Source organism: Arvicola amphibius, chromosome 9 (genome assembly GCF_903992535.2).
Source record: "Arvicola amphibius chromosome 9, mArvAmp1.2, whole genome shotgun sequence".
NCBI classification, from domain to species: Eukaryota; Metazoa; Chordata; class Mammalia; order Rodentia; family Cricetidae; genus Arvicola; species Arvicola amphibius.
The window spans coordinates 34,500,297-34,528,221 of record NC_052055.2 but is presented as its reverse complement, the minus strand read 5'-3'; the positions used below and the strand labels follow the sequence as shown (position 1 = coordinate 34,528,221).

At 47.4% G+C, this 27,925-nt stretch overlaps 2 protein-coding genes across 2 annotated transcripts; both read right to left on the bottom strand.

Moving 5' to 3' along the window:
• Positions 1 to 31: 31 nt before the first annotated feature.
• On the bottom strand, positions 32 to 4,839 carry LOC119822952 (gasdermin-D-like). Its single transcript, XM_038342633.2, has 11 exons — positions 4,367 to 4,839; positions 3,303 to 3,523; positions 2,896 to 3,088; positions 2,203 to 2,368; positions 1,838 to 1,940; positions 1,551 to 1,604; positions 1,223 to 1,300; positions 924 to 1,096; positions 705 to 849; positions 545 to 618; positions 32 to 409 (listed from the first exon to the last, which is right to left on the bottom strand). Exons 2-11 carry the CDS (start codon positions 3,517 to 3,519, stop codon positions 167 to 169), a joined length of 1,446 nt encoding a protein of 481 aa, XP_038198561.1. The 5' UTR covers positions 3,520 to 3,523; positions 4,367 to 4,839; the 3' UTR covers positions 32 to 166.
• Positions 4,840 to 17,386: 12,547 nt separating this feature from the next.
• LOC119823654 (gasdermin-D-like) lies at positions 17,387 to 21,793 on the bottom strand. Its single transcript, XM_042055720.1, has 10 exons — positions 21,739 to 21,793; positions 20,675 to 20,895; positions 20,268 to 20,460; positions 19,583 to 19,748; positions 19,218 to 19,320; positions 18,912 to 18,985; positions 18,254 to 18,691; positions 18,035 to 18,179; positions 17,875 to 17,948; positions 17,387 to 17,740 (listed from the first exon to the last, which is right to left on the bottom strand). Exons 2-10 carry the CDS (start codon positions 20,889 to 20,891, stop codon positions 17,387 to 17,389), a joined length of 1,764 nt encoding a protein of 587 aa, XP_041911654.1. The 5' UTR covers positions 20,892 to 20,895; positions 21,739 to 21,793.
• Between the last annotated feature and the right edge of the window lie 6,132 nt (positions 21,794 to 27,925).

Below are 27,925 nucleotides of genomic sequence, written 5' to 3'. Positions count from 1 at the left end.
GCAGACAACAGTAAAAACCAAACTCAGCCGCTTATTCTTTTCTTTGTATATTTATTAAGTTTTCCCAACTCCTAGGCCCGCCTCCTTGCATTGTAGCCCTGTGGTTGAATTCTGCCCCGGCTGGAGGGCAGCACATGAGGATGCTGGGAAAAGGGAGGCATGCAGACTAGTAAGGTCCCTGGCTGAGACTTGACAATAGGGCCAGGGAGGCATAGAGCGCACATGTGGGGCTCTGAGATGTTGGTTCCCACTGCACCTGGGGGGTGTCCACCTGCAGCATTAGGCCACATTCTTCTAGCAAGATCCAGATGGGAGCCTCCTCATGCCAGCTGTTCCCAAAGAGTCTGTGGGGGAGGGTCACATAGCTCTGCTTCTGCCATGGGGAGCTCTTCTCCAGGATATGCTCCACCTATCGGCAGGGGAGGGCAAGAGGTTGTAGGTGGAGGAACTGCAGCCTGAGCCCCTGGGATGCAGGACTGGATCCTGTCAACCTTTCAGGATGTACCCAAGGCCCCATGGCATCCCCCATGCCATGTCCTCTCACCAACTCCAGCTGCTTGGACAGCACCGTTGTCTCCAGAGCGTTTGCCAGCAGCTGTTGCTGGGTTTCACTCAGCACTGGGGAGAGATGTGGGCTGCTGAGAGGGCTCTGGAATGCCCAATATGGCACCCATCATCCCTTCCTGTCCCCCATGACTGCTCACCAGTCAGTGCTCCCAACAGGTAGAAGATGGGGGCAGCAAGTTCCAGAACCAGTTCTCCAGAGGGAAGCACTAGACAATCAAGGATGCTACCTGCTGGGCCATCCAGAGGTTCTACCTGTCCACCACGGCACAGGGCCTGTCCCAGCTGAAGCACAGGTGAGGTAAGTGAGGCTGTGCAGATTTTGGCAGGCCCTGCCCACCTCCAACCCTGTCACTCACTGAGGCCTCCAGGGCTTCCATGTTGGGCTGGTCAAGTACAATCCTCCCAATGTCTAGTAGTAGCTGTTGTCTTAAATCCATTCCTAAGTACCCCAGTTGTGTGCATCCAGCCTTCACCTCTGCACGCAGACCTTGGAAGTCATTTCTGGCCACCTGTTCCCCATGGATTCCATCTGGAGGGATAGAAGGCAGCACCATCTGATGCCTATGAGATCTTGCGGAACACTGGGTAAGAGGGTCATATCGAGGGAGCAGAGGCAGAACCTGTGGAGTCTCAGGGTGGCCAAGTGGATACTGACCTTCAAGGAGCTTGAGTTGCGCACCAATAGATCGTAGTGTGGCAAGCAGGCTAAAGGAATGACTCCTCTGGTCATTCTCTGCAAGGCATGTGGATGGTAGAAGGGAGAAAGGCTGTTTGGTGTAGGGTCCCATTGACACATGCCAGAAGGCTGAGGTTTTCCCTGGACTCTCCCAACTCTATCCTTTCCCTACTATTGGATGCCCAGGGCAGATGAAAGGCAAAACAGGCCCAGCAACATTACCATTGTGTATGTGTGTGCACATGCAATGAGCACAGAACACATCATAGCTAAGGGATATGTGGGGCCAGAGCATCTGGGGCCTCACTTGATGGGGGCAGCTCAAAGGTCCTCTTCTTTTCATCAGGGAAGAGAAGGATGTCTGGCAGCAGGAAAAAACAAACACATCACCAACTCCCTCATCCACAGGGCTCCTGGGACCTCGTGAGGGACTGACCCTACCACCCACATATCAGTGCCTGGCACGCTTGACCACCCTGTCTGGGAGATCATGCAGCCGGATGACATTGCATCCCCTGGCTGGCTGAAGCCTCCCAGATTTCTTGCTTCTCTGACACACAGTCTGGGTTCTAGAGACAGGCCCTCAACACTCACCCCATGTAGGGTCAATGAGCAACTGGGTGACCCGGAATGCAAGGACGCTGCCTGCAGGAATGGTCACCATCTTCTTCCGGTTTAGCTGGCCCCCGCCTTCACCCTGAATGGTGGATATAGGCTCAGGGATGTAGAGCAAACGAATAACTGTGGGTGAGTGCTGGTGACAGATCGCCACTGGTGGTGGCCACTCCAGATTTTAGCAGTTGTAGCTCACTGGGCAAGTGAGGCTATAGGTTGCTTCTAGAAGGGTCTTAGAAGAGCCTAGACCAGCTTCTGCATGCCATCCTGCTCCCTGGTACTTAGATTTCTGCCATTTCTATGTGCTCAAGTGAGGACAAAGAAGGGCTAAGGCTAGCACACACCTTCAAGAAAGCTCCAGGCACCGCAAACTTTCCTAAGCCCTTTCTGCTGTTGGTCTGTGTGACCTGCACCTCCTCCTCTGTCTGCAGCACCTCTGTCACCACAAATACATCGTCTCCACGGCTCCGAAGCTGTTGCAGGATTCTGTGTTCAGGCTGCCGCAGGCACCTACAGAGAGATTGCTGGGGTTTGCCCACCATAGCTAGCATCCTTCCTACCACCCCAATGACAGGTGCGATGGAAAAGCTGCAGAATCCAGGAGCCTGTGGATACCAGACTTGGACACTTTCCCAGGATGCTCCCAACAGTGTCTTGGGGGTTGTGGGAGTATGATAAATTCAAACAGGGGGCAGGGGACCCATGTGCCTGTGGAGAGACTCCATTCCATACTATTCACAAATGCAAGTCCACTTCATTTTTCTCTTATAGCAGCTCAGCCTGATTCCAAGGGTTTGGGCCCTGCTGGGATATCATGATCCTCAGGATACAGACCTGGCAACTGAACCTTACTGGCTCAAGTAACCTCCTTCCCAACATGCCATTGTTTATAATGCTCCCATCATCTGAGACTTCCCTTGGTTAGTGCTGAGAGATACTGCTTCAGAACAAAACCCTCCTGATGCCCAGTACCCAGCAGACTGGGCAAGAGCATGATGCTCAAGGTCAGAGAGCCCCCATCCCTTCAAGGGGCTCACCTCTCATGCTGCAGGAACTCCCAGGTGTTCTGAGCCACACGCAGTATTCGCACGTTCACGGAGACATTGCAACTATTAGACACTGCAGCCGCACCAGAAATTTCCCCGTGTCCTGTGTCTGCCAGCGTCACCTGGCCATGTATGTTCCCATCAACGGTAAAAGAGATGCGGTAGCGTCCACAGCATTCTGGTTCTGAAGGAAGACAGACTACAAGGTTAGATCACATTAGCCACTACCTTGCCTTTCCTCTGCAGGAGTGGGTTCTTTAAAGGACTCCCTCCTCTGGAAACATGGCCAGAGGAGCAGAACTGTAGATCCCAGTAAGAGGGCAGGCTAGGCTTAGCCCACTCCCTTCTATTCAACCTGGAGGCTCAGGAAGGGAAGAAGGGAGCAGGGAGAGAGATACCTGGTTCTGGAGCATTGGGTTCCAGGATGTCCTTGATTGACAGGTTGACACACCTATAACGGGATTTCCAGAACCATGAGCTTGAGAGTTTCCTGCTCAAGAGGCAGTAGGGCCTGAAGCTCGTAGAGTTGCCAAGGCTGTCCACTGGGGTAAGCTCTCCTCTGGGGTACACCTCTTTGAGCACGCTCCTAACCACTTCCACAAAGACCGATGGCATGACCCTGAGGGCAGAGAGATGGTCCATACTCAGTGCCCCGGCACTTGGAGCCACCCCTTCAAAGTGGCCTGCCTTACTAGTCCTGGCTGTTCTGGCTCACCACTATACCAACACAGACACAGCGTTCAGTTTGTGGCCCACTTGTCTGTCTCTCCCTGGAGCCATGAGCAAGGGAGAGAAGAGGAGGCAGCCTACAGCAGCCCCTGTAGTATCCACGCTATCAATTCCTGTGTGTAGCCCTCAGCCACCTGTTAAGGTCTAGGGCACCTTGTTGCCCTCCTTGACTGAGGACCAAGGCTGGGGAGAGAACACAAGCCTCCACTTCTGGGATACTTGGCACAGGAGCCCACAGCAAAGTCAGTGTTCCGGACCTCAGTGGCTTCCTCCAGGGTTCTCTCTTATGTACAACTTCATGAGCCAACTGTCCTGGAGGAACCTTCCTGGTCAGAGGTCAAAACAGGCCCAGATAGACAGACAACCTGTGCAGTGTGGAGGGTCAGTCCTACCCTGGAAAACTGGGTTCCCGGGGCTGTTGATGGTGGAGAGTGAGCCAAGTGCGGGGGCAGGGAGGGTCTTGTGAGCCAGGGGATCAGCATGAGTCCCAGAAGCCTGGAGAGTTTCTGCCAGCTTCAAGCCCAAACCAGGCTGGTCCTGCTCTAAGGGCTAATGGGTGGCTTTCATAGAGGCTAGGCCCTGGAGACAAGGGTGTGCTCAGTCTGCCTGGTATAGTGGGGCTTCTGGGAAGGGCTTTATCCCTGATCCAACAAATAAATGTCGAGGCCAGAGAGCAGACCAAGCAGAGAAGGGGCAGCCGAACTCTAGGAGGCTGAGTAGCAGGGTGGCTCACCTCGGATCTTCAGATCTTCACCTCCACTGAAGTGTCTGGTCCCACCAAGGGAAGCGAAAACACGCTGGGGATCAGGGAGGGGTCTCCGGCCCGCTCAGCTCCGGACCCGCGCGATCTCCAGCTAAGAGGCGCCGAGACGCAAAAGTGAAACTACTAAGAAGCAGCAGCCCCAACTCAGCAGTAACTCTTCCTCCCTGAACAGCGGAAAAGCTGTCTGGCCCAGCCTCCGCCTCATCCCGGGAGCCCACCCGGGGCGCGGGAAACGCCTCCATTCTCAGTAATTGGGAGCTTTGGTTTCATTTGGTCCTGGCACCTAAAACTGTGCAGCACTTTTTCTTTGTTAAACATTTGTGCCGTTGTAAAAGATCTGAGCAGGTCTATAGATAATACACAACTGTACAGATTGCCCAACAGGCACTTCATTAGTTATCAGGGAAATGCAAATCAAACCTAGATAACATCAAGGCCACTAGGCTGGCTTTAGTCCTAAGTAACTAGCAGTGAGAATGTAGTAAAACTAAGCAGGGCTCTGGCAGGCAGAGAGTGCAAAGGGCAGCAGGGCTGGGTTGGAATACATTGGCAGGTTTTTCAAACAGGTGTATGCTTAGTTACCAGCTGACCTAGCGATTGGACTTTTAGGTGCATGTCAAAACTAAGATGTTAGTGAAGAGGGCTGCAGTCTTTGGCTGTGGTTGTCAGTAGTCAAAGCATTTGCCTGAAGAGCAAACAAGAGGCTGAACAGATATGTATACACCAATGCTCATGGGAGCTTTTCCATTCTTTTCTTTGGATTTTAAAATTTTTATTTTATATTTGTGTTTTGTCTGACTGTATGCACGTGCACGATATGTGGGTGCTGGGAACTGAGCCCCAGTCCCCTACAAGAGCAGCAAGTGCCCTTAACCACTGAATCGTCTCTCCAGTCCCCAGGGCAGCGTTTTAAAGTGTCAAACAGATAACCCTTAAATAACTTGAATGTCCATCAACTCACACACAGATAAGGAAAGTAGTAATAATTCTGTAGAATATCTTGTCCAGTTGGGCCCTGCACATACTCGACAAGGAAGTGCTTTCTGGCTAAACTCCATCACCCCACCTTCCCACATTGGGTGCCATGGTAACTGGGAGGAGTGAATACCTTTCAAATGAAACCAGACTAAAACCAAGCCAAACTAACACACAAAATCCCCACACATTATTGTACAAGTTATTTTGTATGAAACCCACACAATGAGCAAATCTGTTAGTGACTGTTAGGTCTAAGGGATGGGGTAAAGGAGAGTAACTCCTAACGGGTTTGGAGGTTTTTTTCTGGCAGGGGTAGGGATGTGAGCAACAATCACATGCTTTTCTTTTCTTTTTTTCTCTTTTTTTTTGTGACTATTTGTTTATTTATTTATTAAAAATTTCCACCTCCTCCCATCCTCCCATTTCCCTCTCACTCTCCCCACTGCCCCTCCCCCTCCCTCTCCAGTCCTAAGAGAAGTCAGGGTGCCATGCCCTGTGGGAAGTCCAAGACCCTCCCCCCTCCATCCAGGTCTAGGAAGGTGTGCATCCAAACAGACTAGGCTCCCAATAAGCCAGTACATGCAGTAGAATCAAAATCCGGTGTCATTATTATTAGCTTCTCAGTCAGTCCCCATTGTCAGCCATGTTCAGAGAGTCCGGTTTGATCACATGCTCATTCAGTCCCAGTCCAGCTGGCCTTGGTGAGCTCCCATTAGATCAGTCACACTGTCTTCATGGGTGGATGCAACCCTCGTGGTCCTGACTTTCTTGCTCATGTTCTCCCTCTTTCTGCTCTTCATCTGGGCCTTGGCATGCTTTTCTTTTTTGAGACAGGGTCTCATTTTATAGCTCTGCTGGCCTGAAACTTACTCTATAGAGCAGACTGGCTATTAACTCACTGAGCTCCACCTGCCTCTCCTGCCATGACGACTGCTTTGGGAAGGCCCAGCGCTCTGTGGTGGTATCATCCCTAGGCATCCATAGGTGTGCTTGGGCTGTATAAGAAAGCTGTGGGATTAATCCCAGCACTCGGGAGGCAGAGGCAGGCGGATCTCTGTGAGTTCGAGACCAGCCTGGTCTACAAGAGCTAGTTCCAGGACAGGCTCCAAAGCCACAGAGAAACCCTGTCTCAAAAAACCAAAAAAAAAAAAAAAAAAAAGAAAAGAAAGAAAGCTGTGGGAGTAGGGCCAGGGAGTGAGCCAGGGAACAAGCCAGCAAGCAGCGTTCCTCCATGGTATTTGCTACAGGTTCCTGCCTGAGTTCCTGTGCTGACTTCCCTCAAAGATGAACTGTCAAATAGCAGCCAAAGAACCCTTTCCTGCCCATCAAAATACCAACAAAATTCTACAAAGACTTCAAAAGAACGGTACTAAACTTCATTTGGAAAAGCAACAAACTCAGGATAGCCAAAACAATCTTATACAATAAAAGAACTTCTGGAGGCATCACAATCCCTGACTTCAAACTCTACTACAGAGCTACAGTACTGAAAACAGCCTGGTTATTGGCATAAGAACAGACATGAGGACCAATGCAACCAAATAGAAGACCCGGATATCACTCCACACATCTTCAAACACCTGATATTTGATAAAGAAGCAAAAAATATCAAATGGAAAAAAGAAAGCATATTTAACAAGTGGTGCTGGTATAACTGGATATCAACATGTAGAAAAATGAAAATAGACCCATATCTATCACCATGCAGCAAAACTCAAGTCCAAATAGATCAAAGAAGCTAGCCACACTGAACCTTATAGAAAAGAAAGTGGGAAGTACACTTGAACACATTGGCACAGGAAATCACTTGCTAAATATAACCCCAGTAGCACAGACACTGAGAGAAATAATTAATATATGGGACTTCCTGAAACTGAAAAGCTTCTGTAAAGCAAAGGACATGGTCAACAAGACAAAACGACAGCCTACAGAATGGGAAAAGATCTTCACTAACCCCATATCTGACAGAGGGCTCATCTCCAAAATATACAAAGAACTCAAGAAATTGGACACCAAAAGATCACATAATCCATTAAAAAAATGGAGTACAGACCTGAACAGAGAACTCTCAACAGAGGAATCTAAAATGGCTGAAAGACACTTAAGGAAATGTTCAACATCCTTAGTCATCAGAGAAATGCAAATCAAAATAACTCTGAGATTCCATCTTACACCTGTAAGAATGGCCAAGATCAAAAACACTGATGACAACTTATGCTGGAGAGGTTGTGGGGGAAAAGGGAACATTTCTGCACTGCTTGTGGGAATGCAAACTGATACAACCCCTTTGAATATCAGTGTGGCTATTTCTCAGAAAATTAGGAAACAACCTTCCTCAAGATTTAATAATACCACTTTTGGGTATATATTCAAAGGATGCCCAATCGTGCCACAAGGACATGTGCTAAACTATGTTTATAGCAGCTTTGTTTGTCATAGCCAGAACCTGAAAACAACCTAAATGCAAACCTCGATCAAAGAATAGATAAGAAAAAGTCTTACATTTACATGATGGAGTACTGCACAGCAGAAAAAAAATAATGACATCTTGAATTTTGCAGGAAAATGGATGGATCTAGAAAACATTATTTTGAGTGAGGTAACCCAGACCCAGAAAGACAATTATCACATGTACTCACTCATAGGTGGTTTTTAAACATAAAGCAAAGAAAGCCAGCCTACAAACCACAATCCCAGAGAACTTAGACAACATTGTGGACAGTTGAGAGACTTACATAGATATAATCTACATAGGAAGTAGAAAGTAGAAAAAGACAAAGTCTCCTGAGTAAATTGGGAACATGGGGACCTTGGGGATAGATTGAAGCGGGGAGGGGAGAGGCAGGGAGGCGAGCAGAGAAAAGAGTAGAGTTCAATATATATCAATAAAAAAAGAAAGAAACCCTTTCCTTGATTGGAGTGCCTTATTACAACAGGAAGCAAACTCAAGCCGTATGTGTATGTTGTATGTATATGCGTTTATGTCTCTGTGTGTTATATGAGCATGTACATTTACTTGCTCATGTGTTTGTACATGTTAGTTTATGTGTTCATGCTTCCATATTGCATGTGCACACGTGTACCTCTGTGAGTATAGATGCATTTGTGTTTATAGGTACACAGTTGCACAACGCATGTGTTTGAGTGTATCAGTAGGACTTGTGTCAAGCCAGGGCTGCCCATTGCAGGAAGGGACTTCATCTGACCTGTCAGGTCTTCAGTCTCCCTCTGGTCCTCTTCCAAGCAATCCCAGCCCTCATGAGCCCTGCCCAGCCTTGCTCCCTATTTCCATCTTCCCCAGGAGGGCCAGCTCTAGCCCAGGGACAGTGGGAAGTGGTCTCTGTTTGTTTGTGCTCTTTGAGACAGGGTCTTTTGATGTAGTTCTGGCTGTCCTAGAACTTACTATGTAGATCAGGTTGACCTCAAACTAGATTCTCCTGCCTCTATTGCCTGAGTACTGGGATTAAATAAGTGAGCCACCACACCCAGCTGGAAGTGACCTTTTGAGTGCAAAGCAGTCTTTATCTTGTGGGTTTTCAGCAGGATGTGATAAACTTTTCTTTCCTTTTCTTTTTCCCTCCTGAGACGTGATTTCTCTGTGTAACTTTGGAGCCTGTCCTGGAACTAGATCTTGTACACCAGGCTGGCCTCGAACTCACAGAGACCTACCTCTGCCTCCCGAGTGCTGGTATTAAAGGCGTGCGCCACCACCGCCCAGCTGGATTATTATGAAGAAGAAAGGAACCAGTCGGAGGGTGCAGAGTGGAAGTGGAGCTGGGGAACAACTGGAAACAATGTGTAATGATACACATGTATGAAGATGCCATGACAAAACCCATGACTCTGTGTGCTAACCTGAAAGATTACAAAGTTTTTGAAGGAGAACAGTGGTCTAGAGAGGGGTTGAACTTCTTTACCATATGTTCAGGCTAATGGGAGAGGCTTTTCTGCAACATGGACCTCAGATATTTGAGGTTACTCTGTTTCTCTATAATTAATATTTATTTTGCTCTTGGTTTTCTTGATGGTTGTGGTGGTTTGAATAGACTGGTCCCATATGCTCATATATTTAAAGCTTAGTTGACAGGCAGTGACACTGTTTGAAAGGATTAAAAGGATTAGGAGGTGTGGCCTTTCTGGGGTAGGTTTGGCTTCAATAGCGGAAGTGCGTCAGTGGGGGTGGGCTTTGAGGTTTCAAAAGCCCAAGCCAGGCCCAGTGTCCTCCTACCCTCTCTCTGCCTGTGGACCAAGATATAGCTCTCAGCTACTTCTCCAGCACCATGCCTGCCTATCTATGGCCATACTCCATGTCATGATAATGGACTGAGCTTCTGAAACTATAAGCAAACCTCAGTTAAATGCTTGATGTCATAAGCATTGCTGTGGCCATGGTGTCTCCCTCACAGCAACAGAACATTGCTCATGACCGTGGTGCAATGCTCCAGACACAGTGGGATATTCAGTCCCTTCAGGTGAGTAAATCCTGAAAGCTGCATGTCTGAAATGCCAGGAAGAAGGGGTGCTTTTGCTTTTTCCCCTTCTCAGCAAGCTAAGGCTGTGTAGATGGTGTGACCTCCAAAAGTACAACACACTTCTCCAGGCTGTACAAGCTCCCAGGGGTGACCCTAACACCTTGACGACATCACTTAGGAACATCTCTCCCTAGACACAGGATTCATGGGCTGTGGAACCTTGTGAGGAATGGACTCCTGCATGCCATGAGATCTGCTGCATTCCCAGGATCTGCCTTTCTGTAGGTCACATTTGTATGCCTGTGGCACTGTTGCAAAGCATAGCTCTGCTACTTTACCCATGTGCTGCTGTGGGATGGTCTTTCTGTATGCTGTGAATGTGTCTTTCTCATTGGTTGATAAATAAAAGCTGCTTTGGTTAAAGCAAGGCTGGATAGAGCCAGGCCAGAAATGCAAGGAGAGATACAGGAGAAGAAGGAAGAATCTGGGAAACAGACACCAACCGCTGAGGAAGCAAGACATGTGGAAAATGAGGTAACACGAGTACAGGCTCCAAAAACTACAGAGAAACCCTGTCTTATAAAAGAAAGAAAAGAAAGAAAGAAAGAAAGAAAGAAAGAAAGAAAGACTTTGTGAGTCTCACTCTGAGATTCATGAAGGCAGTATCGCCATTTTGGACTGAGGTAGAGGAGCCGGCCTGAGCCAGAGACCTCTGTGGGACCAAGCACGAGTCAGGGACCACAAATGCAAGCATAAACAGCACAATACAAGAGATGTAAGAGAGAATCTCAAGCGCTGAAGATACAATAGAGGAAATAGACTCATTGGTCAGAGAAAACATTAAATCTAACAAAAGCTTGACACAAAAAAAAAAAAATCCAGGAAATCTGGCACACCACGAAAAGACGAAACCTAAGAATAATAGGGATAGAAGAAGGAGAAGAAGTCCAACTTAAAGGCACAGAAAAATATATTCAACAAAATCACAGGAGAGAACTTTCCTAATGTAAAGAAAGATATGCACATGAATATATAAGAAGCCTACAGAACACCAAATAGACTGGATCAAACAAAAAGTCCCCTTTCCACATAATAATCAAAACACTAAACATACAGGATAAAGAATATTAAGAGCTGCAAAAGAAAAAAGGCAAGTAACATATAAAGGTAGACCTATCAGAATTATACCTGACTTCTCAGTGGAGACAATGAAAGCCAGAAGGTCCTGGTCAAGCGTTATGCAGACATTAAGAGACCACAGATACCAGCCCAGACTACTATACCTAGCAAAACTTTCAATCACCATAGATGAACAAAACAAGATATTCCATAACAGAACCAGATTTAGCCAATATCTAACCACAAACCCAGCCCTACACAAAGAACTAGAAGGTAAAAACTCCAACCCAAGGAAGTTGGCTACATCCACAAAAACACAGACAATAGATGATCTCTCAGCAGAAAATCCCCCAAATGGGAAAACCATACACGATAACATCACCAGCAACAAAAACTAAAATAACAGGAGCTAGCAATCACTGGTTATTAATATCCCTTAATATAAATGGAATCAACTCACCTATAAAAAAACACAGGCTAACAGATTGGATACAAAAACAGAATCCATCCTTCTGCTGCATACAAGAAACACTCCTCATCCTCAAAGACACATACTGCCTCAGAGTAAAGGGTTGGGAAAATATTTTCCAATCAAATGGACCTAAGAAACAAGTGGATGTATTCAGGGTCCCTCTGTAGACCAACGAGGAACCAACGGCCTGAGACTGGCCCTGGCTGGTCCCGGAGACAATCACATGCAGCAGGGAGTCAAGTCAACAGGAACTCATTTATTCCCCTATAACATGCAACTTTTAACGCAAAACCCCATGAATCTCAGAAGAGGAGGAAGGGAAATTAACCAATCACGTCAGCAGTCACCTCTGCATGAGCCTCGGCTCCTATAGCCCCTAATGGGGATCATGCAGGCATCAGGCACTTTATGTCATCTTACCACATCACTAACTCCAATCATCTCTTCTTGTGAATAAGTCACATCTCCTGCCCTTGCTCCCCTTTAGCGCCATCTTGGCTGGGAACAGTCTTCACGGGCTCTGCCATGTCACCTTTTTTGAATTTCACGACTATTTTTGTCACTTTTTTTGGGCTAGCTTGTCCACTCCAGCCTCCGATATGCTCATGCTCGATTCAGCCCACAGGTGTAGCTATCCTAATATCTAACAAAATAGACTTCAAACGAAAATCAATCAAAAGAGACAAAGAAGGACATTTCATATTCGTCACAGAAAAAAATCCATCAAGAGGAAATCTCAATACTGAACATCTATGCACCAAAACCACATAAAGACATAACTAAGAAAGAGAATTACACACCAATCTCACTCATGAACATTGGTGCAAAAGTACTCAATAAAACGCTGACAAACCGAATCCAAAAAACACATTAGAAAAGTCATCCACCATGACCAAGTAGGTTTCATCCCAGAGGTGCAGGGATGGTTCAACATATGAAATTCTGTCAATATAATCCACCATATAAACAAGCTGAAAAAAAAAAAAACCCAAATGATCATCTCATTAGATGCCGAAAAAGCCTTCGGGAAAATACAACATCCCTTCATGATAGAGGTCTTGGAGAGAAGGGATGCAAGGAACATACCTAAACATAATTAAGACATATACAGCAAGCCAATAACCAACAACAAACTAAATGGAGAGAAACTCAGACTGATCCCAGTGAAATCAGGAAGAAGACAAGATTGTTCACTCTATTCATATTTAATTCAATATAGTTCTTGAGGTTCTACCTAAAGCAATAAGACAACAAAAGAAACTCAAGAAGATTCAAATCAGGAAAGAAGAAGTCAAGCTCTTACTATTTGCTGATGATCTGATAGTTTATATAAATAACTTCAAAAATTCTACTAAGGAACTTCTACCATTCATAAACACCTTCAGTAATGTAGCAGGATACAAGATTAACTCAAAAAAATCAGTAGCCCTCCTGTACACAGATGATAAATGGCTTGAGAAAGTAAACAGAGAAACATCACCCTTTACAATAGCCACATTAATTACCAAAAATATCTCAGAGTAACTCTAACCAAACAAGCAGAAGACCTGTATGACAAGAACTTTAAGTCTTTGAAGAAAGAAATTGAAGAAGACACCAGAAAGTGGAAAGATCTCCCATGCTCTTGGGTAGGTAGAATTAAAATAGTAAAAATGGCAATCTTCCCAAAAGCAATCTACAGATTCAATGCAATGCCCATCAAAATCCCAACAAAATTCTTCACAGACTTCAAAAGAACAATACTCAACTTCATATGGAAAAAAAAACTCAAAATAGACAAAACAATCCTGTACAATAAAGCAACTTCTGGAGGCATCACAATCCCTGACTTTAAACTCTACTATTACAGAGCTACAGTACTGAAAACAGCCTGGTATTAGCATAAAAACAGACAGAAGGACCAATGAAACTGAATATAAGATCTGGATATCAATCCACACGTCAATGAACTCTTGATTTTTGACAAAAAATGTAAAAAAAATCTATAAAATGGAAAAAGAAAGCATATTCAACAAATGGTGCTGGCATAGCTGGATATCAGCATGTAGAAGAATGAAAATAGATCCATATCTATCGCCATGTACAAAACTCAAGTCCAAATGACCTCAAAGTCAAAGACCTCAACATGAAGCCAACCACACTGAACCTCATAGAAGAGAAAGTGGGAAGTACACTTGAATGCAATGGCTCAGGAGACTACTTCCTAAATATAACCCCAGTAGCACAGACACTGAGAGAAACAATTAATATACGGGACCTCCTGAAATTGTGAAGCTTCTGTAAAGCAAAGGACATGATCAACAAGACAAACAGCAGCCTACAGAATGGGTAAAGATCTTAACAAACCATACATCAGACAGAGGGCTGATCTTCAAAATATACAAAAAACTCAAGAAATCAATCATCAAAGGAACAAATAATCCAATTTTAAAAAACAGGATACTGACCTAAACAGGGAACTCTCAAAAGAGAATTCTAAAATGACTGAAAGACACTTAAGGAAATGGTCAACATCCTTAGTCATCAGAGAAATGCAAATTAAAACAACTCTGAGATTTCATCATACACCTGTAAGAATGGCTAAGTACTAAAACACTGATGACAATTTACGCTAGAGAGGATGTGGGGTCAAGGGAACACTCCCCGATTGCTGGTGGGAGTGCAAACTGGAACACCTCCTTTGGATATCAGTATGGTGATTTCTCAGAAAATTAGAATAAAAACCTACCTCAAGACCCAGCAATACCACTTTTGGGAACATACCCAAAGGATTCTCACAAGAACCTGTACCACAAGAACATGTTCTCATCTATGTTCATAGCAGCATTGTTTGTCATAGCCAGAACCTTTAAAACAACCTAAATACCCCTCGACCAAAGAATGGATAAGGAGAATGTGGTACATTTACCCAATGGAATACTACAAAGTGGAAAAAACAATGACATCCTGAAATTTGAGGAAAAATAGATGGATCTGGAAAACATCATATTAAGTGAGGTAACCCAGACCCAGAAAGACAAATATCATATGTACTCACTCATAAGTGGCTTTTAGACATAAATCAAAGAAAAACCAGCCTACAATTCACAGTCCCATATGTAGCACCAGAGTGGAGTCAGAAAAACATCATGTAGTCACTACTAGTCAGAGATAGATGTGCTGAAACTTTGCTGGTAGGCCACAAACTCTTGGCGAGGTACAGATTACTAGAAATAGGCTAAACTAAGATATAAGAGTTAGCCAATAAGAAGTTAGAGTTAGGGGCTGGAGAGATGGCTCAGCAGTTAAGAGCATTGCCTGCTCTTCCAAAAGTCCTGAGTTCAATTCCCAGCAACCACATGGTGACTCACAACCATCTGTAATGAGGTCTGGTGCCCTCTTCTGGCCTGTAGGTGTCTACATAGACAGAATATTGTATACATGATAAATAAATAAATAAATAAATAAATAAATAAATAAATAAATAAATAAATTAGAGTTAATGGGCCAAGCAGTGATTTAATTAATACAGTTTCTGTGTGGTTATTTCAGGGCTAAACTAGCTGGGCAGCAGGGACAAACAAGCAGGCCCTTCCCAACACCCAGACAACCTAGACAACAAAGAGGACCCTAAGAGAGACACACATGGATCTAATCTACATGGGAAGTAGAAAAAGACAATATCTACTGAGTAAAGCGTGGGGACCATGGAAGAGAATACAGGTAGAGAGGAGAGGAATGGAGGGGAGCAGAGAAAAAGAAAAAGCTAAATAAAAACAATAAAAAAAGAAAGAAAATGAGGTAACGCTATGGCCACGTGCCAATACATAAATAAATTACTACAGTTAATTTAAATGTAATAACTAGCTAGGAATAAGCCAGAGCCATCGTTCAAACATTTATAATTAATATAAGTCACTGAGTGGTTATTGAGGAACTGAGAAGCAAGAGAGAAACCTCCATTTAGAATGTACCCCAAGTCCCCTGAAGCAGAGGGTCATCCTGACCCAAGTACAGACTTACTCCTAGAGTGTTCTGTGCATGTTCTATAGGGAAGTATGTGTGGACATGCTGGGGTACGAACACGTCACACACAGCGGCTGTGTAGCAGTTTCCATCCTTCGAGGAAGTTCCTTAAGACAGGAAGTAAGCCAGATTTACTGGGTCCCTCCTTCCCCAAGAGAATAGGAACAATTAAGACTGCAAACAGCCACTCCCCAGACAAGCCCAGTTGCCCAGCAGAAGCAGAGACCAAGGAAACTACCTGGAAGAAAGGAAGCTGAGCTGCCTAGAAAAGGCCCCAATGGAACATCTAGAATGTCCTTCCCTGACCTGCTGAGCTGCCTGCAGGCTGTGCAGTGGGCTCCAGCTTTCCAGCTTTTATGAGCTGTCACCCATGCTGGTGGAGCCTTTGGTACTGCAGCTGTCTTGGGAGTGACTTTTCCTCCTTCAGATAATCTCTTACCAATATACCTGTGAGTGATCCCAATAAAATTAATTGGTTCACCAGGTTGGACTTTGATCGCATTCCTGTTTGGGTCTGTTGTTGATTCTCTAACTGGGGTGAGTAGACATTTGTTCACGTCTTCCTGGGAAAAGTGTGTCTCACTACAGGGCAGGCTCACTTGGCCTCACAGGTTGGCAGGAGTGAGGGGAGGGCACTCACATGCATCTTGCTTCTGTGTGGGCACAACCACCCCTACCCATCATACCAATGATCGGGGACCCCTCAAAAACTCAGTCACATTCGGGCAGTGGTGGCACATGTCTTTTATCCCAGCACTTGTGAGGCAGAGACAGGCAGATCTGTGAGTTTGAGGCTAGCCTGCTCTACAGAAAAAAATTCCAGGATAGCCAGAGTGTCACACAGAAACCCGGTCTTGAAAAACCAAAGCGAACCAAGCAGACAACAGTAAAAACCAAACTCAGCCGCTTATTCTTTTCTTTGTATATTTATTGAGTTTTCCCAACTCCTAGGCCCGCCCCCTTGCATTGTAGCCCTGTAAAATGCTTGTGATACTGGCGACTTTGCATGTGCAGGTATTCAGATAGCCTTTGTTAGCAGGTGACCTTGCTGAGGCATGATTAGGTAGGTATCTGGCTTTCGGTAACTATAAGCCCCTGCTTTTCCACAGAGAGGAACTTGTATGGAGTCGGCTAGGGAAAATAGGGTAAACTAGGCCACAGGATGGGATGAGGGCCTGCAGACTTCCACCTCCTTTTTTCCGATTTAAACAACAGGAATGTATTGTCTTACACTTCTGAATACGGAGGAGGAATCAGAAACGTTGATGTTATCCTTCTTGGACTGCCATCAGTTGGGGCTTCCATAACAAACCCTGGTAGCTGAGGCAGTATGGAGTGCTGCTTCTCAATTCTAGGGGCTGGCAGGTCCAGGCCAAGTCCAAGTCTCTCACAGATTCAGATCTGGAGAGGGCCTACTCCTTGGTTCACAGAAGTTGCCTTTCCCTGTGTTTTAATGTGTGGGGCCTGAGTGAGCTCTGTGGATCTCTTTCTGATGCGCTAGCACCTAACCCCTCCCCTGAAGTCTTCCTCTTTGTCCAGCACCTTGAAGGGGAGACCTTGGTCTGTGGATTTTGTGGGACACACAGTTGGATGCCTGGCTTCTGAGGGTTGCAGGAAGACCTTCAGGGGGACCCTTCTTGGCTTATAGACCATCATCTGTACCTTCTCCTAGTACATGCCTTGGAGTCTAATGTTCAATTTTTTCCCTCCTATTTTTGTCATCAAAGCTACTGTGTGTGTGTGTGTGTGTGTGTGTGTGTGTGTGTGTGTGTGTGTGTGTTGGTGCGGAAACTAGAGATGGATCCAAGACATGAACATGACCTTGGTCATGCACATGCTAATGGTACATTCTATCATGGAGCCCATCCAGCCTCTACTGAATATACCCTTGCTGTGAAACAGATTTCCAGGTCTTTTCCACTGTCAGAATCTGCATTATCTCCATTAAGTATCTCCTATTCCATCCCCAGTCCCTAGAGGCTCTGCTCTACTTTCTGAATTGTGCCCTGGCTGGAAGCAGGACATGAGGATGCTGGGAAAAGGGAGGCATGCAGACTTGTAAGGTCCCTGGCTGAGACTTGACAATAGGGCCAGGGAGGCATAGAGCGCACATGTGGGGCTCTGAGATGTTGGTTCCCAGTGCACCTGGGGGGTGTCCACCTGCAGCATTAGGCCACATTCTTCTAGCAAGATCCAGATGGGAGCCTCCTCATGCCAGCTGTTCCCAAAGAGTCTGTGGGGGAGGGCCACAGAGTTCTGCTTCTGCCATGGGGAGCTCTTCTCCAGGATATGCTCCACCTATCGGCAGGGGAGGGCAAGAGGTTGTAGGTGGAGGAACTGCAGCCTGAGCCCCTGGGATGCAGGACTGGATCCTGTCAACCTTTCAGGATGTACCCAGGGTCCCATGGCACCCCCATGCCATGTCCTCTCACCAGCTCCAGCTGCTTGGACAGCACCGTTGTCTCCAGAGCGTTTGCCAGCAGCTGTTGCTGGGTTTCACTCAGCACTGGGGAGAGATGTGGGCTGCTGAGAGGGCTCTGGAATGCCCAATATGGCATCCATCATCCCTTCCTGTCCCCCATGACTGCTCACCAGTCAGTGCTCCCAACAGGTAGAAGATGGGGGCAGCAAGTTCCAGAACCAGTTCTCCAGAGGGAAGCACTAGACAATCAAGGATGCTACCTGCTGGGCCATCCAGAGGTTCTACCTGTCCACCACGGCACAGGGCCTGTCCCAGCTGAAGCACAGGTGAGGTAAGTGAGGCTGTGCAGATTTTGGCAGGCCCTGCCCACCTCCAACCCTGTCACTCACTGAGGCCTCCAGGACTTCCATGCTGGGCTGGTCATGTAAAATCCTCCCAATGTTTATTCGTAGCTGTTGTCTTAAATCCATTCCTAAGTACCCCAGTTGTGTGCATCCAGCCTTCACCTCTGCACACAGACCTTGGAAGTCATTTCTGGCCACCTTCTCCGCACAGATTTCATCTGGAGGAATAAAGGGCCCTACCCACTGATGCCTATGAGATCTTGCGGAACACTGGGTAGGTGGGTCAATTCCAGAGATCAGAGACGCAACCTGTAGAGCCTCAGGGTGGACAAGTGGATACTGACCTTCACGGGCCCTAAGTTCCAAAGGCTGAGGTTGCAGTATAGCAAGCAGGCTAAAGGAATGCTGCCTCTGGTCATACTCTGTAAGGCATGAGGATGGGAGAAAGGGGAAGCACTGTTTTGTGTTGGGTCCCAGTGATCCCTGACAAATGCCAGAAGGCTGAGATTTTTCCTGGGCTCTCCCAACTCCATCCTTTTCCTACTATTTGCAGCCCAGGGCAGATGAAAGGCAAAACAGGCCCAGCAACATTACCCATTGTCTATGTATGTCAGGGGGAATGGGGGACTGTCCATCTCCATAGGAGACTGACCCCCTCATGCAATGAGCACAGAACACATCATAGCTAAGGGATATGTGGGGCCAGAGCATCTGGGGCCTCACTTGATGGGGGCAGCTCAAAGGTCCTCTTCTTTTCATCAGGGAAGAGAAGGATGTCTGGCAGCAGGAAAAAAACAAACATCACCAACTCCCTCATCCACAGGGCTCCTGGAACCTCGTGAGGGACTGACCCTACCACCCACATATCAGTGCCTGGCACGCTTGACCATCCTGTCTGGGAGATCATGCAGCCGGATGACATTGCATCCCCTGGCTGGCTGAAGCCTCCCAGATTTCCTGCTTCTCTGACACACAGTCTGGGTTCTAGAGACAGGCCCTCAACACTCACCCCATGTAGGGTCAATGAGCAACTTGGTGACCCGGAATGCAAGGACGCTGCCTGCAGGAATGGTCACCATCTTCTTCCGGCTTAGCTGGCCCCCGCCTTCACCCTGAATGGTGGATATAGGCTCAGGGATGTAGAGCAAACGAATAACTGTGGGTGAGTGCTGGTGACAGATCGCCACTGGTGGTGGCCACTCCAGATTTTAGCAGTTGTAGCTCACTGGGCAAGTGAGGCTATAGGTTGCTTCTAGAAGGGTCTTAGAAGAGCCTAGATCAGCTTCTGCATGCCATCCTGCTCCCTGGTACTTAGATTTCTGCCATTTCTATGTGCTCAAGTGAGGACAAAGAAGGGCTAAGGCTAGCACACACCTTCAAGAAAGCTCCAGGCACTGCAAACTTTCCTAAGCCCTTTCTGCTGTTGGTCTGGGTGACCTGCACCTCCTCCTCTGTCTGCAGCACCTCTGTCACCACAAATACATCATCTCCACGGCTCCGAAGCTGTTGCAGGATTCTGTGTTCAGGCTGCCGCACGCTCCTACAGAGAGATTGCTGGGGTTTGCCTACCATAGACTAGCCTCCTTCCTACCACCCCAATGATAGTTGCGATGGAAAGGCTGCAGAGTCAAGGAGTCTGTGGATACCAGACTTGGACACTTTCCCAGGATGTTCCCAACAGTGTCTAGAAGGTTGTGGGAGTATTACAAAGTCAAACAGGGGGCAGGGAACCCATGTGCCTGTGGAGAGACTCTGTTCTTTACAATTCATAAATCCAAGTTCACTTTTCTCCCATAGCAGCTCAGCCTGATTCCAAGGGTTTGGGCCCTGCTGGGATATCATGATCCTCAGGATACAGACCTGGTAACTGAAGCTTACTGGCTCAAGTAACCTCTTTCCCAACATGCCATTGTTTATAGTGCTCCCATCATCTGAGACTTCCCTTGCTCAGTGCTGAGAGATACTGCTTCAGAACCCTCCTGATGCCCAGTAGCCAACAGACTGGCCCAAGGGCATGGTGCTCAAGGTCAGAGATCCCCCATCCCTTCAAGGGAATCACCTCTCATGCTGCAGGAACTCCCAGGTGTTCTGAGCCACACGCAGTATACGCACGTTCACGGAGACATTGCAACTGTTAGACACTGCAGCCTCACCAGAAATTTCTCCGTGTCCTTTGCCTGCCAGTGCCATCCGGCCCTGTATGTTCCCATCAATGACAACAGAGATCCCGAAGTGATCACAGCATTCTGGTTCTGAAGGAAGACAGACTACAAGGTTAGATCACATTAGCCATTACCTTGCCTTTCCTCTGCAGGAGTGGGTTCTTTAAAGGACTCCCTCCTCTGGAAACATGGCCAGAGGAGCAGAACTGTAGATCCCAGTAAGAGGGCAGGCTGGGCTTAGCCCACTCCCTTCTATTCAACCTGGAGGCTCAGGAAGGGAAGAAGGGAGCAGGGAGAGAGATACCTGGTTCTGGAGCATTGGGTTCCAGGATGTCCTTGATTGACAGGTTGACACACCTATAACGGGATTTCCAGAACCATGAGCTTGAGAGTTTCCTGCTCAAGAGGCAGTAGGGCCTGAAGCTCGTAGAGTTGCCAAGGCTGTCCACTGGGGTAAGCTCTCCTCTGGGGTACACCTCTTTGAGCACGCTCCTAACCACTTCCACAAAGACCGATGGCATGACCCTGAGGGCAGAGAGATGGTCCATACTCAGTGCCCCGGCACTTGGAGCCACCCCTTCAAAGTGGCCTGCCTTACTAGTCCTGGCTGTTCTGGCTCACCACTATACCAACACAGACACAGCGTTCAGTTTGTGGCCCACTTGTCTGTCTCTCCCTGGAGCCATGAGCAAGGGAGAGAAGAGGAGGCAGCCTACAGCAGCCCCTGTAGTATCCACGCTATCAATTCCTGTGTGTAGCCCTCAGCCACCTGTTAAGGTCTAGGGCACCTTGTTGCCCTCCTTGACTGAGGACCAAGGCTGGGGAGAGAACACAAGCCTCCACTTCTGAGATACTTGGCACAGGAGCCCACAGCAAAGTCAGTGTTCCGGACCTCAGTGGCTTCCTCCAGGGTTCTCTCTTATGTACAACTTCATGAGCCAACTGTCCTGGAGGAACCTTCCTGGTCAGAGATCAAAACAGGCCCAGACAGACAGACAACCTGTGCAGTGTGGAGGGTCAGTCCTACCCTGGAAAACTGGGTTCCCGGGGCTGTTGATGGTGGAGAGTGAGCCAAGTGCGGGGGCAGGGAGGGTCTTGTGGGCCAGGGGATCAGCATGAGTCCCAGAAGCCTGGAGAGTTTCTGCCAGCTTCAAGCCCAAACCAGGCTGGTCCCACTCTAAGGGCTAGTGGGTGGCTTTCATAGAGGCTAGGCCCTGGAAAAGAGGGTGTGCTCAGTCTGCCTGGTATAGTGGGGCTTCTGGGAAGGGCATCATCCCTGATCCAACAAACAGATGTCAAGGCCAGAGAGCAGACCAAGCAGAGAAGGGGCAGCCGAACTCTAGGAGGCTGAGTAGCAGGGTGGCTCACCTCGGATCTTCAGATCTTCACCTCCACTGAAGTGTCTGGTCCCACCAAGGGAAGCGAGAACACGCTGGGGATCAGGGAGGGGTCTCAGTGAAACTCTGAAGCTACAGTCCCAATGCAGCTGGAGACCTCCGTCCAGGAACAGAGGAACAGCAGTGTGGCCCAGCCTCCTTCTCTTCAGGGGAACCCACCCTGGGCATGGGTAACGCCTCTGCCCAGCCTCCTCCACATATAGGAGCCCACCCGGGGCGTGGGAAAGGCCTCCATTCTCAGTAACTGGGATTTCCCTTTCATGTGGTACTGGCACTTTTTCTTTCTAAACATCTGAGTCGTTGTTAAAGATCTGAACAGACATCTTTAGGGAATACACAACTGTACTGATTGCCCATCATGCAGTTCATTAGTTATCAGGGAAATGCGAATCAAAACTAGGGAGCATTAAGGCCACTAGACTGGCTTTCGTCCTAAGAAACTACTAATGAGAATGTAGAAAAACAAATTTGGAGCTCTGACAGGCAAATAGTGCAAAGCACAGTGGAGCTGGTTTAGAATACATTGGCAGGTTTTTCAAACAGGTGTATGCTTAGTTACCAGCTGACCTAGCGATTGGACTTTTAGGTGCATGTCAAAACTAAGATGTTAGTGAAGAGGGCTGCAGTCTTTGGCTGTGGTTGTCAGTAGTCAAAGCATTTGCCTGAAGAGCAAACAAGAGGCTGAACAGATATGTATACACCAATGCTCATGGGAGCTTTTCAATTCTTTTCTTTGGATTTTAAAATTTTTATTTTATGTTTGTGTTTTGTCTGACTGTATGCACATGCACAATATGTGGGTGCTGGGAACTGAGCCCCAGTCCCCTACAAGAGCAGCAAGTGCTCTTAACTACTGAATCGTCTCTCCAGTTCCCAGGGCAGCATTTTAAAGGGTCAAACAGATAACCCTTAAATAACCTATGGGAATATGGGCCAGGGAGTGAGCCAGGGACCAAGCCAGCGAGCAGCGTTCTTCCATGGTATTTACTACAGGTTCCTGCCTGAGTTCCTGTGCTGACCTCCTTCAAAGAGGAACCGTCAAATAGCAGCCAAAGAACCCTTTCCTTCCCTTGGTTGAAGTGCTTTATTACAGCAACAGGAAGCAAACTCAAGCCGTATGTGTATGTCGTATGTATATGCGTTTGTATCTGTGTGTGTTATATGAGCATGTACATGTTCACTTGCTCATGTGTTTGTACGTGTTAGTTTATGTGTTCATGCTTCCATATGAGCATGTGCACACGTGTACCTCTGTGAGTATAGATGCATTTGTGTTTATGGGTACACAGTTGCACAACGCATGTGTTTGAGTGTATCAGTGGGACTTGTCCAGGCCAGGGCTGCCCACTGCAGGAAGGGACTTCATCTGACCTGCCAGGTCTTCAGTCTCCCTCTGGTCCTTTTCCAAGCAATCCCAGCCCTCATGAGCCCTGCCCAGCCTTGCTCCCTGTTTCCATCTTCCCCAGGAGGGCCAGCTCGAGCCCAGGGACAGTGGGAAGTGGTCTCTGTTTGTTTGTGCTCTTTGAGACAGGGTCTTTTGATGTAGTTCTGGCTGTCCTAGAACTCACTATGTAGCTAAGTAGATCAGGTTGGTTTCAAACTAGATCCTCCTGCCTATTGCCTGAGTACTGGGATTAAATAAGTGAGCTACCACACCAAGCTGGAAATGACCTTTTTAGTGCAATTCAGGCTTTATTTTGTGGGTTTTCAGTGGGATGTGATGAACTGTGCTTTACTTTTTTCTTTTTTTGAGACATGATTGTTGTAAAAGGGGAGAGGACTGCTTTCCCGCCCAGCTCGCGGCTAGCTTTACCTGAAATAATTACACGGAAACTGTATCCACTTAAACACTGCCTGGCCCATTATATCTAGCCTCTTATTGGCTAACTCTTACATATTCGTTTAACCCATATCTAGTAATCTGTGTATCACCACGGGGTTGTGGCTTACTGGGAAAGATTCAGCATGTCTGACCTGGTGGCTGGCTCCATGACATCTGCCTCACTGCCTTCTTCCTCCCAGCATTCTGTTCTGTCTTCCCCGCCTACCTATGTTCTGACCTATCAGGCCAAGCAGTTTTCTTTATTAATTAACCAATGAAACAACAGATAGATAGAATACCCTCCTACATCACGTGATTTCTCTGTGTGGCTTTGGAGCCTGTCCTAGAACTTGCTCTGTAGACCAGGCTGGCCTCGAGCTCACAGAGATCCTCCTGCCTCTGCTTTCTGAGTGCTGGGGTTAAAGGCGTGCGCCACCACTGCCTGGTTGCTTTACTTTTGTTTTAATATTTAGTTAAAAAAAAATGTATTAAAAGCTGCGCAGTGGTGGCACTCACCTTTACTCCTAGCACTGCAAAGACAGAGACAGCGGAACTCAGTGAGTTCGAGGCCAGCCTGGTATACAAAATGAGATCCAGGACAGACTCCCAAGCTACAAAGAAACCCTGACTCTAACAACAACAACAACAACAAATTGCATCCCATTTGATGTATTTTGTGTTCATGCACATGTGTGCGTGTGCACATGAACCGCAGGGAGTTTGTTGAGGATAGAGGACAACCTTCCAGATTCGGCCATGGGGATCAAGTCAAGTCCTCAGGCTTGGGAATGGAGGCCTTTGTTTACTGAACCACCTTGCTGGTCCCTGGTTTACTTTTTTAGAAGATCAGTGTTTAGGGAGACAGGACTATCTGAAGCATGGAGGCCAGGTAGGTGCCATCCACAGGGAGGACAAAACAGGCTGTGGCACAGTGTGCCTGCCATCTCCAGGCCATGGTTTGGAGTAGCTGCTGGCCTGGATGCAGGCACTGCTGTGGTGCATTTCTTATTCACATTTTCAGGGTCTTTTTTGTTTGTTTGTTTGTTTGTTTGTTTGTTTTTGCTTGATTTTGTTTTGTTTGTTTCGTTTTGTTTTTTTGGAGACAGGGTTTCTCTGTGTTGTCTTCACTGTCTTGAAACTCCCTCTGTAGACCAGGCTGGCCTCAAACTCACAGAGATCTGCCTGCCTCTGCCTCCTGAGTGCTGCAATTAAAAAACTGGGTGCCACCACCTCCCGGCTCCAGTGATACATTACATTTTCAGTAATGATGACTCCTAATCAAAAGTTTGGGCTTGTTGGCTCCAGACAACTGGTCTGAGATGACAGGATGTGAATACACACAGAAGGGAGGCATTTAAAACGTGCAGGGTGGTCTCCATCCCCTCTCCAGCACCCCTTCACAGGCTGAGGGCCCCTAGTTCCTCTTGAGGGTCAAGGCGTCTGAAACACATTGCTGCAACTCCCAGACATGCCAGACACTTCCTCCTTCTGATTAGGTAATGAGGTTCAGGAGGCAATGGGGGTTGACCATGGCTACCCTGGGTGAGAGCTGGATAGGCTTTTTTTATTTCAGAGCCAGGCAAGCCTTTGGGGTTGAAGTGTGACAGGGGCCTAGGAGCCTTGGATCAGGATTCTAAGGAGAGCAGGAAAAGGGTCATTTAGGTGAAGCGAGTCCATATAGGGTTGTGCAAAGAAAAGGAAGCCTATTCCACATCTGCAGTCTGTCAGGATGGGCACTGGGCCAATAGCAGTGAACCTCAGGGACCAATGACCCTGGTCGCGGAGCAGGGACAGGCTGTGGAACACACGACAAGAGGTACACAGGACTAGTCTGGCTGCCAGCATTGGGGTGGGGAGCTAGGAGCATGGTCAAGGCACAGCCTGGGGACCTAGGAATGTAAGGGAGGAGGTGGGGGAGGGGATTCTATCTCATTTCCAGGCTCTTGGTTTAGCCTCCTGGAGGCCCTGAGGAAGGGAGGCATCACCTTGGCTTCTCCTCCTGCCCTTAGCTGGGTCCCTAGGCAGTACTGCGTGACTGAAGCGAAGCGGAGCAGACAGAGTCAATGGGAGCAGTGGGAAAGGCCAATGCAGAGAGGACGCGGCGAGGGTGTCGCTTCAGATGGTTCGAGAAAGACTGCGTAAGGACCCAGGGTGTTGAGGGAAGGAAGCAGGGAAAGTGACCAGCTGTTTGCCTCCTGGAGACAGGCAGTGAGGTTGAAGGGGGTTCTTGCTCCCTCGTGTAACCCGGGGCCCATCTGTAGGTGCCCATTCCTGGCACATCCTTCTTCCTTTTGTAAGGATCAGGTCCCAGTGCCAGCAGGATGGGTTGAAAGGCCATAGTGCCCTGTGTCTCCACCCCCACCCCGGACTTTCTCCTTGGTCTTTCTGCCAGACACTGCTTTGGGAGTAGGACGTGTTCTTCAGCAACTGATAATCCGTGAGGCCTGGGACTCAGCAGGTGGAAGGCTGAGGCAGAACATTATGGAGCCGTGGGAAAGGAAAGGACCACCTTATCTGGTGTTGGATTGAAACCTCTCACCAGCTGAGAAGTAAGATCTAGCATAATTAACATTTGCGATAAAGGCTGCTGACCTAGAGACAACATTCTCATACATAGATACTTTATGTAACAGCAGCACTGCAGGGTCTAAGACCTGCGTCCGTATGACTTTGGTCAGGGCCTCTATCCTTTTGGCGTTAGTTGGGTCACCCTGAAGGAGTCAGACAAGGAGAGTTAACCGCTAGAAGAAATGAGAATGAAAACCCCATGTTGATTGATTTCGTCAGCCTGGATGAGACTTTGGGAAGTCTAATGCCAGGGAGTTCATTGTCAGCATATTTAAAACACAGTACAGGGGCTGGAGAGATGGCTCAGAGGTTAAGAACGCTGCCTGCTCTTCAAAAAAAAGGTCCTGAGTTCAATTCCCGGCAACCACCTGGTGGCTCACAACCATCTGTGAGATCTGGCGCCCTCTTCTGGCCGGCAGGCACACATGCAGACAGAATACCGAGAATACTGTATACATAATAATAAATAAATTAAGAAAATAAATAAAATAAAACACAGTACAGGAGTCTGGAGAGATGGCTCAAAGGTTAAAAGCACTGGCTGCTCTTCCAGGGGTCCTGAGTTCAATTCCCAGCAACCACAACCATCTAAAATAGAATATGTGCCCTCTTCTGACATGCAGGCAGAACACTGTATACATAATAAACAAATCTTCAAAACGGTACAGTTTGGGGAAAGATTTCCAGGCAGCAATCAGTCCAATTCTAGATACACAATAAAGTTTAAGGTGTGACTACACAGAAAATCCTTTAGCATGTAGTGTGGTGTTTGTCCAGTAGCATAGAGGTCAGAGGCTGTACGGTACGTGTGACTTCTCCCTTAAGGATGGGTAATGGTCTAGGGAGGGAAGAGTCTGGGAAGGCTTTTCTGAGGAATTTGAGTGAGGTCTGCTTCTACAGCAAAAGGTGGGTAAAGTCTGTCCCTTCAGAGAGCAAAAAGGTCACCAGGTCATTAACAAAACCCAGTCCCAGCCTTCTAGGTGGGAAAACAGGTATTTAACCTTCTCCATTGAGAAGAGGCCCCTGTGTGTTTAACATTTCTGGTTTGCATAGTGATCTGTGGGCACAAAGAACCACCTGGTGTCCTTATTTAGGTTTCTTAGCAACTTTTTTTTGTAGCCCTGACTGTCCTGGAATTTACTCTGTAGACCAGGCTGGCCTTGAACTCACAGATCCTCCTGCCTCTGCCTCCTGAGTGCTGGGATTAAAGGCATGCACCACCACCACCCTGCTTCTTAGCAACTTTTTGAAGAAAATTTCAAACGCCACTCAAATCCAATATGATTATTGTAAAACAGCCAGGTACAGCTAGCCCTTGAGGGCCCATGCCCATGCTGCAGTGTGTCTTTGACTGTTTCTTCCTTCAGACCCTCACATGCATGCTCTCCTTGATCACCCCTCTTTCTGTTCATTCTGGTGCTTAAACCTATATTAAAAAATATTTTTTTAAAAAAATATTTATGCCGCGCAGTGGTGGCACACGCCTTTAATCCCAGCACTCAGGAGGCAGAGACAGGTGGATCTCTGTGAGTTTGAGACCAGCCTGGTTTACAGAGTGAGGTCCTGGACAGCTAGAGCTGTTACACAGAGAAACCCTGACTCAGAGGGAAAAAAATGTTTATTATACTCCAACTCTGCTACATATTGGCTAGTCCTGAAATTCTTTAATGCATCAACAGTACAAATCCCCATTTGGGCTAAGTTGAGGTCCCTAAAAGGCCAAGGGAACTCTTTAAGTAGCTGAGGGTGACACTGGGGAGCTAGACCA

Bases quoted from the DNA above. Each gene is read 5' to 3' on its own strand.
- LOC119822952 (XM_038342633.2), bottom strand. From the start codon at position 3,519: ATGCCATCGGTCTTTGTGGAAGTGGTTAGGAGCGTGCTCAAAGAGGTG. The intron at 1,941-2,202 runs GTGTGTGCTAGC...TCCACCATTCAG, and splicing joins TGCCTGGAGCTTTCTTGAAG to GGTGAAGGCGGGGGCCAGCT. The intron at 619-704 runs GTGAGCAGTCAT...ATCTCTCCCCAG, and splicing joins CCTGTTGGGAGCACTGACTG to TGCTGAGTGAAACCCAGCAA.
- LOC119823654 (XM_042055720.1), bottom strand. From the start codon at position 20,891: ATGCCATCGGTCTTTGTGGAAGTGGTTAGGAGCGTGCTCAAAGAGGTG. The intron at 17,949-18,034 runs GTGAGCAGTCAT...ATCTCTCCCCAG, and splicing joins CCTGTTGGGAGCACTGACTG to TGCTGAGTGAAACCCAGCAA. The intron at 17,741-17,874 runs GTGAGAGGACAT...CCCTGCCGATAG, and splicing joins TGTCCAAGCAGCTGGAGCTG to GTGGAGCATATCCTGGAGAA.